Here is a 19679-nt window from a genome sequence, read left to right as displayed (position 1 = left end):
AATTGGTGATACCAATTTTTTTTAGCAGTCCTTCCAAGCACATAGTGTGTTAAAAACAGTGAAACAATTACCTATTTTTCTTATCTTTTTAAATTGTTTTATAAATATGAGAGTCCAATGGTAACGGGTCAACAAATTTAGCTTCTAGCTGAAACCACTGTGAGTCCCGTCTTCCCAACGACCATGACAGTACATTTCTTAATTGGGCTGACCAAAAATAATGTTGGAGATTGGGGAGACTGAGACCTCCCATGGATTCTGGCTTCATAAGTGTCAATAACTTTATCCTAGGCATTTTGTTGCACCAAATAAATGTTGAGATGGGTCTATTCATCTATTCATTTGAATCCATTATGAGTAAATAAAATCTCTCTCTCTCTCTCCCCCCCCCCCCCCCCTCCCTCCCTCTCCCCACAGTGGATGCTCTGTACAGGAACACATATCCAGAGTACCTCCAGTATATCTATCTAGTAGCTCCAGTCTCTCTCATGATCTTGAATCCCATTGGCTTTGCACTGTGTGAAATCCAGAAGTGGAGGCAGGACAGCCAACCAAAGCACAGCACACTTGGCATTGTGGGAGTCGTAGTCCTACAGGTACATGTTTTTCTTTGTCTTGTTTCTTTAACCGGGGTAACATTCTGTAGTGTGGCAGTAGCAATCACAGCACAGTGCACATGGAAGCCTGGGAGTTGTAGTTCTAAAAGCTCCTAATTTGAATTTAACTCTTTCAGTGCCACTCACGAGATTTCTCAGGTTTTTTTATAGGTGGTTGCGTGCCACTAACGAGATTTCTCTGAATTATTATTATTATTATTTTTTTGCGATCTGAAAAATTATTGCATCACCCGAGCCTACCCGAGTATAGCCGAGCTGCGCCGGTGATCACTGTGGAAAAAAGCGCCCCCTGTCGTCTCCCAGATGACATAAGTGATTTTGGAATGGACTCAATGAAAATGAATGGGGAAAAAAATCCGGTACTCCACATTTTCCAGTTCACTGATCCAGCCGGGGTTACCACAGTTCATTCTGGAGCCTCAGATCCCCGCGGATCATGGAGATCTACAGTGTCGCGTTGGATCCATACACGTATCGATTTTTTCGAATGGTGATCAGGAATTGGAATATACCAGTTGGATACCATCTGATGTCAGGTAAGGACTCTATGTTATCAGTGGTAGGATAATCGGAGTAAGTTTGATGAAGTTATAAGCTGTTTTGTGAAATGTCTTCTTTCGGTTTCACTGTAAAAGTCTGTGAGGAAATCAACGGAGCGATTATCAGTGCGCGGCCGTAATGTGCTTGCGTGCACGTATAATATTGATCATCTAGCGTTTATTTGAAAACGATTCATAAAAAGGCCGACGAATATCAACGTTGTGGAATATTCCACTAAAAGACGATTTTCATAGAATGCTCCAGAATGAGCTGTTTTTTATATCAAAACGGGGGCTTTTCTAACTGCTCTGAAACGGAAACGACGCGATAAAAAAACAATATGCCTTCACAGCACTGACTGGAAAATAGTCTTTGATAATGCGATGGGCAGATTAGACACATAGCCATAATTTAAAACATAGATTAGGCGATATTAACGTTAACATTGGCGCCGATGGTGGCATTCAAGCGGTAAAACGGAAAACCAGGCGTGGCACTGAAAGAGTTAATTGAAAACCTTTATTTATCCCCAAGGGGAGATTCAGATGTCCATCACAGCATGACAGCAATTTAAAAACAGTTAATGGTAACAGTTAATACATAACATACACTTAAAAACAAGATGGACAAATACATAGGGATAAAAACTAGCTAAAATAAGGCTAAAATATAGCTAAAAGTGGTGAATGAATGAAGAAAAAGAAACAAGCCCAGTCGTGATGTTAAATAATTAAATTAATTGGTTACAGTCCACAACCCAGCTCCTCCAGTCCATGGCAGTTAGCTCGTCCTGGCCCTGCCTGGTTGTGGAGCCTGATTGCCACCGGCACAAAGGACTGCCTGAAGCGCTTTGTGGTATGTCGGGGGGGGGATAAGTCTGTGGCTAAGCGTGGACCACATTGCGGTCAGCTCATCATGGAGGGGGTGGCAGGGGTTCTCAAGGATAGCATACAGCTTCCTCCTCGTCCTCCCCTCTGCCACCACCTCCAGACTGTCCGGGTCCGCTCCCACCACAGAGCTTTCTTTTTTGACCAGTTTATTTATTTTGTCTGTGTTGGTGTTGCCCCCCCCAGCATACCACAGCGAAAGAAGAGGGCACCACCAACCACAGACTGGTAGAACATCTGCAGCAGTTTGCTGCAGACATTAAAAGACCTGAGCCCTCTCAGGAAGAACAGTCTGCTCTGTCCCTTCCTGTAGAGGGCCTCTGTGTTGTCCGTCCAGTCCAGTTTATTGTTCATGAGAATACCCAGGATTTTTTTTTTATCCACTTTTTCTCCCATTTTCTATATTTTCTCCCATCCCAATTTCGTATCATCCAATTCAACCCTCCCCTGTCACGGACGCTGTTTCTTGCCTCCCACAAGCCGGCTGCAATGTGGACTAAGTCATACATAGCACAAGTCCCCTCCGGTACTTGAGGTAACAGCAGTCGCATCTTTTCACCTGCGCAGCTCGATCTCTCAGTGGCGAGGAGTAACGCGTGGGAGGCTCACGCTGCCCCCGATACTTCCTGATTCTACTGCGCAGGCGCACCAACCGACCTGTAGGAGTCGCTGTCCACAACGCCCGATCCCCACCCATCAGTTTCCCACCCCCTAATACGGCCAATGTGTATTAGTACGGACGACCAGCTAAACTGAAAGCAAATGTGGAGCGGTGGGCTCGAACTGAAGAGCCCAGCGTCTCCAGCATTTCGTGGCGAAAGTTCTACCACCAAATGATTAATGGTTTATATTCTTGTGCATGCTTTACCAACTGCTCGCCTGTTTTACTGCAACACTACTATCACCGACATCTAAGAAGGGAGATCCCCTTTTTATTTATTTTTTATTTTCTTTGTGTTTGTGATTTGTCTTGATGTGTGTTTGTGAAACTATAAAAGCTGAAAATAAAATATTATAAAGAAGGGAGATCCCCCCTTGAATGGCCCTTCTAATGTTTCTCTCCTCCACATTGCCTGTGGTGCATTTTTTCCTATTGCTAGATTTTAGTGAGTTTTTCCTTACCTTCACGTGGGGTATGTCTGGGAGTGTTGCATTTATTTAAAATTTTTTGGACTTTATGGTGTTTTGTTCTTGACCTATTGTGATTAAGCATTAGTGTGTTATTACTCATTAGATCATGCCTAGGGGTGGTTGTTAGGCCCGACGCGCAGCGGAGGGTCGTTAGACCCCCCTAGGCGTGATCTAATGAGTATAACACACAACTTCAAATGATGTAATGCTTTTATACAATGGCCCAATTCACCCAATCATATTGCTATACAATAAACACACAGTAATTGAAGCATAATGGAGATTTATTCACAAAACCATCCACAGAGAAAGTAGATCCAATAGTAGATCCACTAGTAGACACCAGAGGGAGCTCCACAAACCATGTTAAACCCAGATTTGGCTCAAACAAGGGACTAAACACGTTTTGCAATTATGCCACATCAATGTGGAACGCCCTACCCACAGCTGTAAAGGAATGTGAATCACTACCCACTTTCAAAACCACTCTCAAAGAACACCTACAGGAGACTGCAATTCGAAACTGGCCCCTGTAAATGTCCTAACCCAACCTCCTTGAAACCTCACTTTGGTGTAAGAGCTTATACAAATGTTTTATCGCATCACAAAGTTGGTGCTCAGTCCATTGTCCATAGAGAAGCCCCAGGTGTTATTTCCAGGTGACACATTGAAGGGTTCTTTCTCTGGTGTCTAGCTTTAGGAGAGAGTGGTGACTGAACTGTCCTGGGGCTCAGGAAGAACACACTGACTGAACTGTCCTGGGGCACAGGAAGAACACACTGACTGAACTGTCCTGGGACACAGGAAGAACACACTGACTGAACTGTCCTGGGACACAGGAAGAACACACTGACTGAACTGTCCTGGGACACAGGAAGAACATACTGACTGGAATGTCCTGGGACACAGGAAGAACATACTGACTGAACTGTCCTGGGGGCTCAGGAAGAACATACTGACTGAACTGTCCTGGGGGCTCAGGAAGAACATACTGACTGAACTGTCCTGGGGGCTCAGGAAGAACACACTGACTGAACTGTCCTGGGGGCTCAGGAAGAACACACTGACTGAACTGTCCTGGGACACAGGAAGAACATACTGACTGAACTGTCCTGGGGGCTAAGGAAGAAAATATGTGAGTCCTTAAAATCAGTGACATTCCCCCTTTTAATGTCATGATGAATGACACATCTATGACACTTTACTGTGTGTACTTGTTTTCTCCCTGATGGTCTCCCTGCGGCCTGTGGGAGGGGTATTACTTCTGTGTAGTTGCATTTATAACTGATCATTAGACCACACACCTGAGACAGTCCAGTCTCATCTGTTTTTCTTTCTTGCTGTTTGTCTCTCATTACCCCTCACACCCCTCTCTCTCTCTCTCTCTCTCTCTCTCTCAGGTGCTGAAGAACCCTATAGTCTTCATGGTGATGGTTGGTATTATATCTCATTTTGCTCTGGGCCAGCGGATCCCTGCTGTGCTGTCTGAGTTCATCGACGGCCTGGCGAACTCGTTCGGAGGGGCTGCTCTGTTCTACCTTGGTCTCTCTATGGTGGGTTTGGATTACAGTTAGGGCCGGGTTTGTTGTGGTTATTGAAGATTAGGTCAGGTTAGTTACTGACCTTCACACTATGTTTAGCACCAGAGACGTTTAAAAAAGGAGACAATTCAACTCGCTCTCGTTCCGTAGAACGTGTTACGTAAGGTGCAGAGTTGGCGGGCCATAATTAATGCTAATTAACACTAAACGGGACAGTTAATGCTGTCTCTGCAGCAGGAAAAAAAAAGTTTTTTCCACAAACTTTCACAAATGTTTGCAAACACAATGCCTTGTTGAATTGACCTCCGGTCTGGCAGAAGCAATTAGCATTTAGGACAAACGATCACAGTAATCTAGGGTGGGGCAAGTCGAGGGATGGGAGGTTGTGCTGTTGTGAGACAGTGTGTAGGGGGAGGAGAATTCTGATTGAGTGAATCGACCAATGGGAGCGATATACCCACTTGGCAACATCACCTCCTGGTTTGGGAATAGCACTGCACAAGACCGAAGCAGACTACAAAGAGTGACACGTTCAGCCGAACGCACAATTGGAGGGGGGCTCCCCACCCTCCAGAACATTTACAACAAGCGGTGCAGGGGCAAGGCTAAGAGAATCATTAAAGACTCCAGTCACCCGAACAACTGCCTCTTTGAACTGCTGCGGTCAGGCAAGCGATACCGGAGTCTCAAGGCGAGCACAGAAAGACTCAGAAGAAGCTTCTATCCCCAGGCCATCAGGCTGCTAAACGAACAATGAACACTACACAACAACAACCATCAAACGCACATAGCACACACATCCACACGCACACACTCACTTTAAACAAACACACTGTAGCACCCACTCCACACACTTTATAGCACACACTCACTTTAAACAAACACACTGTAGCACCCACTCCCCACACTTTATATTTATTGATGAAGGATTGCACTACAACTCGTACACCTTACTGTAAATTGTACCTAAATTGTACCTCATCCCATTTCTGCTTTGCACTATATAGTACTGTACATTAGTACACTGCATAGTATTGTATATTATATGGTAACTCAGTTACGTCTATTCTGCATCGAACATTGTACATATGTCTATACTGAACACTGTGACCTCATTTTCTACTTCTAAATTACATGCTATACTATGTTATTTGATACTATCTTGTCTAGCACAGTCTCTGGAGCGTAACAGTAAGAAGCATTTTGTATGAAAGTATTCTGTACTTCTGTATGACAACTATTAAAGAAACTTGAAACTTGAACTTGAAAACTTGCAACAACTGAGTATGGTGGGTTTGGTTTGGTCAAGTTTAGTTAAGTTACAATTGTTATATAAACGAGCAAAGCAAACATACAATGAATTCCAGATAAATGATGAGTTAACCTCTGTCTTGTCTCCATGTCAGGTGGGCCAACTGAGGAAACTAACCAGAGACACTGGTGTAGTGCTCATTCTGCTCATTACAGCTAAACTGTGAGTAGGACTGGAGGGCTGAGAGACTGTCTGTCTGTGTCTGTCTGTCTGTCTGTCTGTCTGTGTGTGTGTGTCAGTTGTCTCTTAAGAATACCATTTGAATATGAATAGGCTTAAATGAGGCCAATTCGGATATTAACGATCGACACATTGAAGTCGGTGTAAAATGCCCACAATTAACAAGCTTATTCAATTCAAATGAAATTTAAATATTGGAATTCATTCTGACAGCTATAGTGTGTGTGTTTTCCCTCCTTTTGTTTTAATTTTGTCTCTACCCACCCATTAATTCTCTCTCTCTCGCCCCCCCCCCCCCCACCCACCCACCCAACCACCTCCAATGTACAGTCCCCCACCCCACCTACCCAACCTCCTACAATGTACAGTTTCTACGTCAAATGTATATATTCTCTTTTCTGGACTCTTTTTGTATCACAAACAGTACTGTATTTGCAAATCTGGTATGTCATAAATGTATAGATGTAGCAGTACTGTATCTGTATGTCGTGTATGTCATATATGTTATGATGAATTGAAAATGGGGGACCCTGATGTAAACAAGACGAAAGTCTTTCTCTGGTCTGCATCCCCTTAACACTCGCACAGCCGACAAGGGGTCAAATGACCCCTAGGCATTTTCAATAAATGTATCCTCGTCACTCGGTCGAGCTCCAGCTCTGTCACTCAATGACTTTTCCTAAAAGTACCCGTTTTATCTGGCACGGTTTCTGAAATTTCAAAATGACTTCAGGAAAATGTAATTAGAACGTTATTCTATGGAATATATGTGGAAAGTCACAGCACTTTGCGAGCGTCTAGCGCAGGGGTGGCCAACCCATGGCTCGCGAGCCACATGTGGCTCTTTGTCCGTCAATGTGTGGCTCTTCCATCAAAAAAATTATTATAATATTTTTATTTATTATTATTATTATTATTATTTTACTTTTTTTTGTCACTCAAACCTGTGGTAAACGTCATATTTTCATATTAAGAGATAATTATATAGTTTACACTGTTTATTTTTCTCATATAAGCTGTGGGTCATCTGACCCCTTCCGGCGGGAATCAGTGACATTTTCTCCATGGCTGTTCTAGTGTTAACAATTGTATGTATTGAGCTGTACTGTACTGTACCCATTCTGCAATCTGTTAATAAAGTTTTCAATCAATCTCTCTCTCTCTCTCTCTCTCTCTCTCTCTCTCTCTCTCTCTCTCTCTCTCTCTCTCTCTCTCTCTCTCTCTCTCTCTCTCTCTCTCTCTCTCTCTCTCTCTAGCTTGATAATGCCTCTGATATGTAAAGACATGGTGGACATATTGGATGTGGGAGTGAATAGCAGCAGTACCAACCACACCAGTCTGTCTAACTTTGCTTTCCTGTATGGAGTTTTCCCCACTGCGCCCAGCGTGGCCATATATGCCTCACAGTACAATATGGAGCTGGAAGTGGTATGTATTTAGACACACACACACACACACACACACACACAGACACAGACACAGTAGGGATGGGATGATATGATATGCTTATCTCATGATACGATTCAATACACGATACTGGGTTCATGATTCGATACTACAATGATATGATGTAATAAAGGTCCAGTGACAACATAACATGGCTGTGCAGAATTGTGTGTTTATTTCCTGAGCCATACATCTCTCGAGCAATGGCTTGATTGAACATGTCAATGTCAACTAAAAATCTATCATTACAAATTGCAATTAATATAATTTCTCATTATAATTAAATGTTCAAATGGAAAACACTACAAAGTGCAAATAATCCAATATCTTATTAAAATAAAGTTGTATAATCGACAATATATGAATATCATTTCTCATTAGAGCTTGTAAAAGTCATCTAATTTGTGATTACTACTACAGCAGAATAAAATTTAGCTGATTCCTTTTTGTCCCACAATACGCATTGTCACCCGTTTGTATTGCAATATATTGAATTTCAATTTTGCCATCCCTATTACAGAGACCTGTTTGCATGCACACACTGAATCTCCCCTAGAGCGTGTTCAAAGTCACAACAATAACATTCTACGTTTATTTCCTGCTGCAATGTTAGATACTGCAATAGTTGACAGAAAATACATTTGGGTCCAAACTGTTTCCTAGCAACAGAATTCCAGTGAAACTGTCTATAGTACCTAGTAAGCTACATATTATTTTCTATATCTTACATGTCATGAACACATACCCCCCCCCCCCCCCCACTCTCTCTCTGTCTAGGTGACATCTGGGATGGTGATCAGTACGTTTCTGTCTGCACCCATCATGTATGTGTCGGCATGGTTACTAACAATCCCTCTGATGGACCCCACCCCCCTCGTTACGGAGTTACAGAATGTTAGCTTCAACATCAGCATCATCAGCCTCATAGCCCTGGTAAGTGTGTGTGTGTGTGTGTGTGTGTGTGTGTGTGTGTGTGTGTGTGTGTGTGTGTGTGTGTGTGTGTGTGTGTGTGTGTGTGTGTGTGTGTGTGTGTGTGTGTGTGTGTGTGTGTGTGTGTGTGTGTGTGTGTGTGTGTGTGTGTGTGTGTGTGTGTGTGTGTGTGTGTGTGTGTGTGTGTGTGTGTGTGTGTGTGTGTGTGTGTGAGAGACTATGTACAATGTTAAACTCTACTTACGATATGCAGATGTCCCATAAGTATATTGCAGTTACCAGAAAAAACAAGACTTATGAAACATTTTGGTCCCCCCCAAGAGAATTAAATCTGAACCTAATTTGTGTGTGTGTGTGTGATCCAGGTGTGGACCATAGCGGTGATGCTGCTCAGTAAGAAGTTTAACAGGCTTCCTCATCTGTTTGCCATGAACCTCTTCCTCGCTCAGGTAAGGCTCTGGTCACAATTATATACAGGTTTATACAGGTTTATTTGAATGTGATTTCATGGTTTCAAAGTTAGGGCATCCCAAAGGTGGTACAAAACAGATTGAAGGACACTCCCAGGGTAGTAGGTGAAGGCTGAATTCATGTTTAAAAAAAAAATAGTTGTAAGGCCTGTATACAGTAGAAGCTGGTTAAACTAAGGCATTCGTTTTCTAAATGGCCCTCTATCAAATGCATCAACAAGGAGAGTCAAGCAATTGTGTATACTTCATAGGTCTTTCAAAAAAGAAGAGCAATGTGAAATAAAAACAAATCAATAATAGTATGATTCTCCTCCTTTTCACCACAACCCTCCTCTCCTTTCTTATTTTCTCCTCTCACCCCCTCCTCTCTTCTCTCTCCTCCTCCCCTCTTCTCTTCTCCTCTCACCCCACCTCTCATCTCCTCTCTTCTCCTCTCCTCTCCTCTCCTCTCTCCTCCTCTCACCTCTCTTCTCCTCTCCTCCTCTCTTCTCCTCTCCTCTCTTCTCCTCTCACCTCCTCTCCTCTCACCCCTCCCCTCTCCTCCTCTCTTCTTCTCTCCTCTCCTCTCACCCCTCCTCTCTTCTCCTCTCCTCTCCTCAGTTCTTGGTGTGTGTGAGTATGATCCTCTGGAACTTTGTGGTGAAGCAGGAGGACAACCTGCTGGGTCATGTTCTGACCTTCACTCTCCTCTATGGGTCTCTCTACAGCACCTACATATGGACAGGTAGGTTATTTCAACTTCCTATGTTTAGTTTTCAAATATGTAAAAATCTGTGTTCTTTCCGCCAATTTAGCCAATTCTAATTTGTAGTTGACAAAAAAAACTAAGTATGTGAATCTATGACATATATTTTCAGATTGTGAGTTGAAAGCATTAATATCATCTGAAGCCATTATTAACCATTATTATCATCATCTCCAACAATTAGTAACCATTATCTCAAGATGTGTAAAAAGATGTTGAGTCCATTATCGCAATCAAAGTGTGTGTGTGTGTGTGTGTGTGTGTGCGTGCGTGTGCGTGTGTTTGTTTGTTTCAGGTCTGATACCACTGTGTCTGGCCCTGACTGATAAAGATCATCTAGTGAGGCTTCGGCCAGGAATCTTTATGATACTGGGATGGGGGTATGTAGTAATGTTACCTTACTAGTCTTTATGATACTGGGCTAGGGGTATATGTGGTAATGTTAACATACTAGTCATTATGATACTGGGATGGGGGTATGTAGTAATGTTACTAGTCTTTATGATACAGGGATGGGGGTATGTAGTAATATTACTAGTCATTATGATACTGGGATGGGGGTATGTAGTAATGTTACTAGTCATAATGATACTGGGATGGGGGTATGTAGTAATGTTACTAGTCATAATGATACAGGGATGGGGGTATAGACAGCGTTTTTGGCTATTATTGCTTAGCAACAACATTTACTGTAGAAACATGAGAGAGAGGTGTCTAGTCATAAGATACAAGTTAATTCAGTTACCTGGTATACATTACATCCTCCAACGTGTGCGTACATGCGTGCGTGTGTGTGCGCGTGTGTGTGTGTGTGTTTGTACAGGGTTCCGTTCCTTATGGTAGGCATTCTTCTGATGGCAGGAGAGAGGACGACTGACACTATAGACTCCGCCTTCTTCTACGGCAGAGCTCAGGTGAGGGTGGAGACGTGTCACTATGTTTATATGATATGTTGTCAACTGACTGTCTCTCAAAATATACCAGTTCATTATTTTGATTTATTATCTGATTGATGTTACTCCATATAATGGCCATGTGCCTTCAACAGTATAATTCAGTAATAGGTCAGATAGAGCAGGATGGCCTTGAGGTAGAGGCTGATTCCCGGCACAGATAATAATAATAATAATAATAATAATAATAATAATAATAATAATAATAATAATAATAATAATAATAATAATAATAATAATAATAATAATAATAATAATAATAATAATAATAATAATAATAATAATAATAATAATAATAATAATAATAATAATAATAATAATAATAATAATAATAATAATAATAATAATAATAATAATAATAATAATAATAATAATAATAATAATAATAATAATAATAAACTTTATTTGTATAGCACCTTTCATACAGCAACTGCAGCTCAAAGTGCTTCACAACAGAAAAAAGACAGGCATAAAATGAGCACATAAAGTGCAGACATATAAACTCACAGTTTTTCACATTAGGATCTAACATCGCAACAGGCCACCTTGTTTATGGTTTGATTCAGTTTTAAATAGACAATAATAAAAAGAGTAAGATAAAATAGACAGAGTAAAATAGTGCAATAGTGCAGTGCAATAAAATAGTAGACTAGAATAGATCAAATATATTTTTTTACAGTGCAATAAAATAGTTCTGGATTACTGTTCAAAGTCGTCTTTACCTTCTCTGTTTGGTATCCACAGTTTAAAACTTGACAGTCTTCCCTCCTGTTTTATACCCAGAGAGGTTCCCTCTCTCAGGGTGCAGTTCTAGGCCTGGGTCCTACACAGGTTTAAAGCCTGACAGTCTCTTGTTTGATACTCACACAGATTAATACCTGACAGTTTTGAACCTGTAATAAAAAGTAATAGACAGAGTAAAATAATACAGTGCAATAAAATAGTAGAATAGAATGGATAGTAAAATTATGCAATAGAATGGATAGAGTAAAATAGTGCTACAATACAATCAACAGTGTATTAGAAGGCTATGGTGAAGAGGTACGTTTTTAGCTTATTTTTGAAAATATTAAGAGATCTAGCTTCCCTAATGTCCATAGGTAGTGTGTTCCATAACTTTGGTGCATAGTTTGCAAAGGCTGCATCCTCGATTCTCCTTAGACTGGAGGGTGTATTCCAGCTGTAAGCTGGCGACTGGAGGATATCTCTGCCAAATTGCTCTTGAGCAAGACATTGAACCCCAAAATGACTCCAGAGTAATATTTACTTTGGGTCAACCTTGTGCTCTGACCTCTGTGCTGTGACCTCTATTGTGGTGAAAGTGAGGTAGAGCGGTCGTGGTTCCTGGTTTGTTTCCGGCTCCTCCCGGCAGTGTGTCGAAGTGTCCTTGAGCAAGACACTTAACCCCTAACTGCTCCCGATGAGCAGATTGGCACCTTGCATGGTTGCCTCCGCCGTCGGTGTGTGAATGTGTGAGTGAATGGGTCAAATGTGAGGCATAAGTTGTAAAGCGCTTTGGATAAAAGTGCTATATAAATGCAGTCCATTTACCTCTGAATAAATGGATTTGTGTGCTATTCATTAATTCATTCAAACTTTATTTATACTCAATAAATACACTCGAGTAGTTAAACTCATTTACAGTAGGGCTGCACGATTAATCTAAAAAAAAATCACAATCTCGATTCATAGACCTATGCAATCTCATTTCAAAATTATGACGATTTTATAAAAAAATAAATACCAAAAAAAAAATATGAAACTTATTTTATTTCTTTTTACTTAACCTTTTTAAATTATGACGATTCTGACTTGAGTTATTTTGTATGTTAGAAGAGACTTTTAAATTTAAGTCAAGCACTTTCATATGTTATGTTTAAGTTTAAGTCAAGCACTTTCATATAATGTTATGTTGTCTGTTTAAGAAAAAGAGTGCAATAAACTAATTTATTGAAAAAATAAGAATCGTGTGAGAATCGTGATCTCAATTCTTAGAGAGTAAAATCGTGATTCACATTTGAGCAAGAATCGTGCAGCCCTAATTTACAGTGTTCTCGAGATGTTACATTCCCAAGTGTCATAGTGTGTTAATAAATACAGAAACATCGGAACAATTAAGAGCCCATTAAAATGTTATTTATTTAAAAAAAAATTATAATAAAAAATTAAATGTAAGGTAGGTAATAATTTTAAAACAATCGCATATTGTGGTGACCTGATTGGTCATTAAGGTTCTAAACCGACCCATAGACACTAGAGCATAAGTGTCAAACTCAAGGCCCGCAGGCCAAATGTGGCCCGCCACGTCATTTGATGTGGCCCACAAGAGCTCTGGGGGGGGGGGGGGGGGGGAAATACATTTTTTTTTATTATTATTTTTTAAACATTAATCTTGCGTTAAAAATACTGGCGTTAAAAGAATTGTGGGTTAATGCGTTAATAAAGCTTTAACTTTGACAGCCTTAGTTATTACACATTCTTACACATACATGTATGTTGAACATCTGAGGTATTGATGAAGTAACAAAGGAAAAAAGTCAAAAGCACTTACTCCTCAGACATTCTTTGACAATTTTTTTTGTATTTTATTTTTTTATTATTTTTTAAACAAACATATAAACAAACATGACAACACACGATAAGATATACAAGCATTCATTGTCAGGGCACATCCAATGAGATCACATTTTAGTTAGTTGTCTTATATAAGATATACCCCTAATACCTGTTATCTAAAAAACCTACACACATATGCTCCAGCTCGAACCCCCCCCTCCCGGACCCCACCTTGAGAAGTACCTCCACTATCCCTCGCACCTAACCAGACACTACCATTATAAGCTAGCTTTTATTCTCTCCACCACTTCTAACCACATTGACATTTTGGATTCATTGAGACCCAGAATTCTTGCTGTAGATATTTCTTGGTAAATTACATCGAGATATGTAAGAAACCAAACTTTACGGCACATTTTTTCCGGTTGAAACCAGCGTGATGCATTTGACAATTTTACAGCCCAAAATACAAAAAAGATCCAGGTAACAAAGGGTTGAAGAAATATTGTCTGAACTGTCGGATGCAAACTGGCTGTGTGACATAACCGAGCATCTCGCTCAATTGAATAAGAAGCTGTAGGGACGCAAACAAGTCCCACCCAACATTTGACCAATATAGTTGTGAACTGAGACTACCCTTATTTTGTTATTTTTGAGTACAGTTACAGTTGACCCTGATGTAAACAAGACGAAAGTCTTTCTCTGGTCTGCATCCCCTTAACAATTGTGTGTATTGAGCTGTACTGTACTGTACCCATTCTGCAATATGTTAATTAAAGTTAATTAAACTATCTTCCATTAGTTGGATGTATGGCCTCTGCAAGGTTGTGTGCAGCCATTTGTTTTTGTAACATCTGCTACATCTGTCCCACGTGTTCTTTGCAGCTCACAGTTGTTAGTTCTGCCCCTCTTGACTGTGACAAAAAGGTTTTGAACAAACTTAATGTCATAGCTTGTATTTGATGATATTCTTCTTTGTTATTTACTTGAATGGTTTGATCATTGATTGATGGAGTAATATGGGGTTCTGATAAACTAAATAACATAAGCTAACATATATTTTTTACATCTATGCAAATGCATATGCAATATGTGTAACTTGAATAAGTAATAAATACAGAAACAACATGTTTAACAATATGTAAATGAGTAGCTACATTTATTTTACATTACATTAACATTTATACAGTCTTTGGCCCTTTGAGGGCAACCATAATGCTGATGTGGCCCTCTGTGAAAATTAGTTTGACACCCCTGCACTAGAGTGTCTACTGTCTAGTTTCAGAGTTTCCTGCAGGGTATTCCATGAGGTAGAGGCAGAGAAGCCAAAAGCAGATCTACCAAGTTCAGTACAAACTCTAGGCACTTTAAGTGTAAGGTGGGGGGGGGGGGGGGGGGGGTTGAAGGTGGGTAGGGAATAGGGATTCACATTATTTTACGGCTGTGGGTAGGGCGTTCCACATTGTTGTGGCATAATTGCAAAACGTGTTTAGTCCCTTGTTTGAGCCGAATCTGGGTTGACCATGATTTGTGGCGCTCCCTCTGGTGTTGTGGTCGTGGTATTCACTGACCTTTTGGGAAGTATTTCGACATGTACATGGGTACCTTAGTATCTCGTAGACCAGGCCCATTGCAAGTTGCTGTACTCACTACTCTGTCGTCTACTCTAAGCCATCCTAGGTTGTCAAAATGGGCAGGGATGAGGTGGGTTTTAGGAGTAAGGTCAAGCAGTAGTCTGACCAGTTTGTTTTGTGATGTTTGCACTCTTGTTTTTAGTGCTGTTGTGAAGGGCCAGATTAAACCGAATATATATATTTATTTATATATATATATTTAATTGTATTTGTATATTCTCTAATATTCCCTGATATCCCTTGTATATTCCTTGTACAATATGCATTGAATATCCATTCTAGCCTACTGAACATCCCATAATAGTCTCCATTCTACTATTGGTCGAGACCTTGGTGCCAGGCTGCCATACCCCTCAGACCCAGTTCAAACGTACCGCTCGACATGTACGAACAAGTCCTAGTTCCGCGTAGGAATTTGGCTACCGCACCACTAATGGGACTATTTGTTCATAGTGCGTATATATACTGCGCTACTAAAGTAGGACTTTCTTTTCAGTCCAGTTTCTTACCCTCCAATAGAGTCACAGACGTAAAGCCTCCCCGCGATGCCACGTGTGGGAGTAAGGCCAAGTTCGCCTACCATCGGTATTGAGACATCGTGTATATTCATATTTGAATAGTCATATTTGGCACTATATCGTCGAGTTGGACGTAGTCTATTAAGCTAATAATAGTCTGTTAATATATAGTGCTTCGTGCGGTGAGAATACTACCGTAGTCAGTACCCCATCGTTTCGGGCAGAGAACTGGCTGCTTACCCAGGGTGGTTGACCCTATGTGAAGCTGCACCCGAGGAGCCCCAGAGCCGACGAGCGAGTGGACCTGTATACCGGATTATTCTACCGACGACAGCCCGCCTTCCCAGGCACGGATTATGCTTTGGATACTTTGATTATTCTATGGATAAAGACCCCCGACACTACCGTGTGTTGGAACCCCCCCCCTGGAGAGGACACAAGGTGAGGAGACGCTCTGCAAGACGAGGTCTCTCCACATCTCTCCCCCGTGGACCGGAGAGAGCCGGCCCACAAAGAGTCCACCTGCTTTCATCTGTGGTCCAAGGATCGCCGGCGCATTGAACGGCACTACAGTGGGTTCTCCTGGGATACCCTTGGCCGGACGAGGCAGCTGGATTCTACCCCCCCCCCCCTCCTACTCCTGTCGGCTTACAAGCGACCGGATTAACCCCCTCTAGTGTATCCAGCCTATAATCATTAAAGTATCATTGCTGTTATTCCTTAACTATTCCAGGTCGTATATTTACCACCTGTGCCTTCAGAGATTGGACATTATCTATTGATATACCGACGAATACTCCTTGCCATAAAAGTGCATACTATTTCAATTCATAAATGTAATTAAGTGATTAAGTGTTTAGTCTACACACCATCGCTGTGTAGGCAATAAAGACTTGTTTCTAATTCGTACATTTGTGTTGGATCCGTTTCATCTACGTGAGAGTGTTCATGATAATATATTTATGCCGTGTACTGGGTGGCCGAATATTAAGTACAAAGGTAGTGGTAGTAAGTATCATATCTAGTAATACAGTCAGGGAATTGTACCCCTCAGTTACAATTGGTCCTTCGAGCCGGAGGGTAATTAGTGTAATATTAATATAGTGTTATTAATATTGAAATGGCCTATGATGAACACTCCACGAAACGATCCTCCTAACCAACGCCCGCAGCGCGAACGACGGCTCCCTCAGTACTTAGAGGCTTACGCCGTCAGTCAACAACCTAGTCTTCTACTAACAGTAAACGCGGTAAAACTAGAAAGTAAAAGTATGTCTAACCCCAACGCCCAGACTACCCCGACCATAGAGGCCCCTACGGGCTCTAATGTAACTGACCAAGTTCACGGTGGGGACCAGTGGGAACCAGACATGACTTCACACCCCGCCAGTACTGAAGAAGTAGTCCCCGATGAGTCCCGGGAGGAATACAACGCTACCGAGAGAGAACTCGGCACGGAAGAAGACGGGGAGAGCACCGTGGAGATAGAGCTCCAAGGCTCCGCAAGGAGTACCCCGAGGGAAGGCTCCCCTATACAACCGCCTTCTCCCAGCGAGGCAGAGAGGACCCTACAGCAGGCATTCCTCGTCAGCCTGAAAGCCTCTACTGAACGCGATAGACTCCAGGGTGAACGCGATCGATTGCAGATACAGCAACGGAGCGAAGAAGAGCACATACGCCTGGAAATAAGACGCATTCAGATGGAAGAGAATGTGGCCCGAGACCGAGCAGACAGCCAGCGAGCAGCTGCTGGTGCTCTACGGGACGCAGAGCGCGACAGACAGCAAGCGCAACTAATAGAACAGCTGATCAGACGGACAACACCCTCTCCCTCCGCCAGAGGCTCCAGGAACTCGTCTAGACACACCTCCAGGGCGGCATCCCCCAGCCGAGTAAACAACCCTGAACTTGACCAACAGACGAGGTCTATACCCCCCACAGACCACCTCCCCCCACCGGTCCAAGCGAGACCTAGCAACCGGGAAGGAGCAGCATATCCTGTGGAGAGGCTAAACCAGAGACTACAAGCACTGGATGACCTAACTGAAGACGAAGAGGAAGAGGAGGAGAACCACGCCCGAAGACAGCACAGTACTCTACCGGACCAGGAGGTCCGGTACAGCCCAGGCTATACTCCCGCGGAGCTGCGCTACAGACCCCCGACTCTATACATGGGTGAGCACGACGCACGACCCGCACCGAGGAACAGCACCTGGACAAGCGGGCCATGGTACACTGCCGGTACCAGCCCATACCAAGGAGCGGGAGGAGACTCGCCTAGGAGGCCTCTCCCCCAACGCTCGCCGATGTATCCACAGTCAGCGTCATACATTGGCACGCCTATGGTACCCGACTTCACCCAAGAGAACCGGGCCCAGTATACAGAACTCCGCATGTGTCTGGAGACCATGTTGGTGGATGTATTGGATGAACGCCACAAATACGCCATCCTACTGCAGCACTTAAAGGTGCCCCGCGCACATAATATAGCGCTCGCCTACGCGACTTCCACCACCCCATACACAGCAGCGCTGGTAGCATTGGACCAGAGGTATGGGCGCATATGGGATTACGTGATCCAGGAGATCCGACACATCGACCGCTTACCCCCAGCAATAGACAATCGAGCACTGGACGACCTGTCCATCAGAGTGCAGTCCCTGGTAGGGATGTTGGGAGCGCAAAGAGAGAAGGGGAAGTATGAACTTTACGCCAACTCAAATGTGGAAAGGATCCTGGAGAAGCTGCCGCCCGCTCGTCAGGAGCGCTTTAGGCGGCAGAGGGACCACAGAGACCCGAATGGCCCCGAACCGAACCTCCTCGATCTAGCAGACTTCCTGGCGAGAGAAGTCAGCAGCCTACGGCTAGATACATTCGGACGGAGCACCCCTGGCTCCAGAGAAGGAACCAGACGACTAAATGATGGAAGAAGATCGGTGACTGTGATGCACCAATCGGAGTCAGTACCGAGCAGCAGGAGCCACAGTACCCCCTCCAGAACGGAGAAGTGGAAGATAGTGTGCCCCTACTGTGAGAAAGAACACTGGCTAGCGCAATGTGACTCCTTCCCCAAGCTGAACGCGGAGGAAGCAGGTCAATGGATAAAGTCCAACAAGCGCTGTTTTCGCTGTGCGCGCTCACACATGGCAGCCGAATGCCGCTTAAAGAAAAGGTGCACCAAGTGCGATGGAGCCCATCTGGACATACTTCACGACAGTAACAGACGGCGCCCTTCACCTGCACCATCCAGCCGCAAAGCGAGCGTCATGTACATCGATCCCGCCAGCAGCAGTGGAGCCCGAGTACTCCTAAAAGTAGTGCGTGTGACACTAAGCTACCAGAATAAAGTCCTGGACACTTACGCCGTCCTCGATGACGGGTCAGAGAAGACCCTGCTGCTCGCCTCCGCTGCGGCCCAGCTAGGGCTGCGGGGAAGCGAAACCCAAATGACAATTCGGACAATAAGACGAGATTTGAAGACGATAAAGGGCGAGAATGTCTCATTCTCTATCGCAGCAAGCGGCCAGCCTGAGCGACGGTACCAGATTGCAGACGCTTTCACCAGCCAAGAAATAGGACTGTCGCGGTACACATACCCCGTCGCCAAGCTGATGGAGAAATATGCACATCTGCGCAAGTTACCGATCCCGCTCATAGACAATGCTATGCCGACCCTGTTGATAGGCTCCGACCATGCAGACCTCATTGTCCCGATAGACCGGGTTCATACCGGACCCCGAGGCTGTCCTGCAGCAGTCGAGACCCGTTTGGGATGGACTCTCCAAGGCCCGCTCGCCAAATCTCTCAACCGAAGTACAGCCACTAGATGTCTCCACTCCCGAGTCACAGAGGGAGAAACCGCACTCCTGCAACACGTAGAGCGGCTATGGAGCTTGGAACAAATGCCCTTTAAGAATGGAAAGAAAGACATTCGCTCTAAAGATGACATTTACGCCATTCACCTCCTCGAGACAGGGACCAAGAGAGTCCCGGTCAACGGCGTGTTGAGATACGCCACGCCACTCCTGCGGCGAGAAGGAATGCCTACTTTCCACGCCAAGACAGACGCCATAGAACGGTACCTGCTGAACACGGAGCGGCGCTTAGCCAAGAACCCCGCCCAAGAGAGTGTATACCGCGCTGAGATTGAGAAGCTCATCACAGCGGGACACGTCACAAAGATGGACATTAAAGAGGCTGACCAGACCACTGAATCGTG

At 43.5% G+C, this 19679-nt stretch overlaps 1 protein-coding gene across 1 annotated transcript in view; it reads left to right on the top strand.

Annotated features, from left to right (window-relative positions):
- The window catches only part of LOC311234751 (lysosomal cholesterol signaling protein-like), a gene marked incomplete at its 3' end in the record, with an annotated part of 38772 nt that overhangs the window by 5316 nt on the left and 13777 nt on the right, over positions 1-19679 (top strand). Inside the window, 9 exon segments of the mRNA XM_084321994.1 lie at positions 418-596; positions 4576-4728; positions 6123-6190; positions 7465-7636; positions 8432-8587; positions 8950-9033; positions 9655-9778; positions 10095-10179; positions 10623-10713. Coding sequence (XP_084178120.1) covers positions 418-596; positions 4576-4728; positions 6123-6190; positions 7465-7636; positions 8432-8587; positions 8950-9033; positions 9655-9778; positions 10095-10179; positions 10623-10713 — 1112 coding nt within the window.

Source organism: Notolepis coatsorum (assembly GCF_963971535.1).
Source record: "Notolepis coatsorum genome assembly, chromosome: 9".
In the NCBI taxonomy this organism is placed as follows: Eukaryota; Metazoa; Chordata; class Actinopteri; order Aulopiformes; family Paralepididae; genus Notolepis; species Notolepis coatsorum.
Note: the sequence above shows the minus strand (reverse complement) of the source record. Positions and strands in the feature narration are given on the sequence as shown.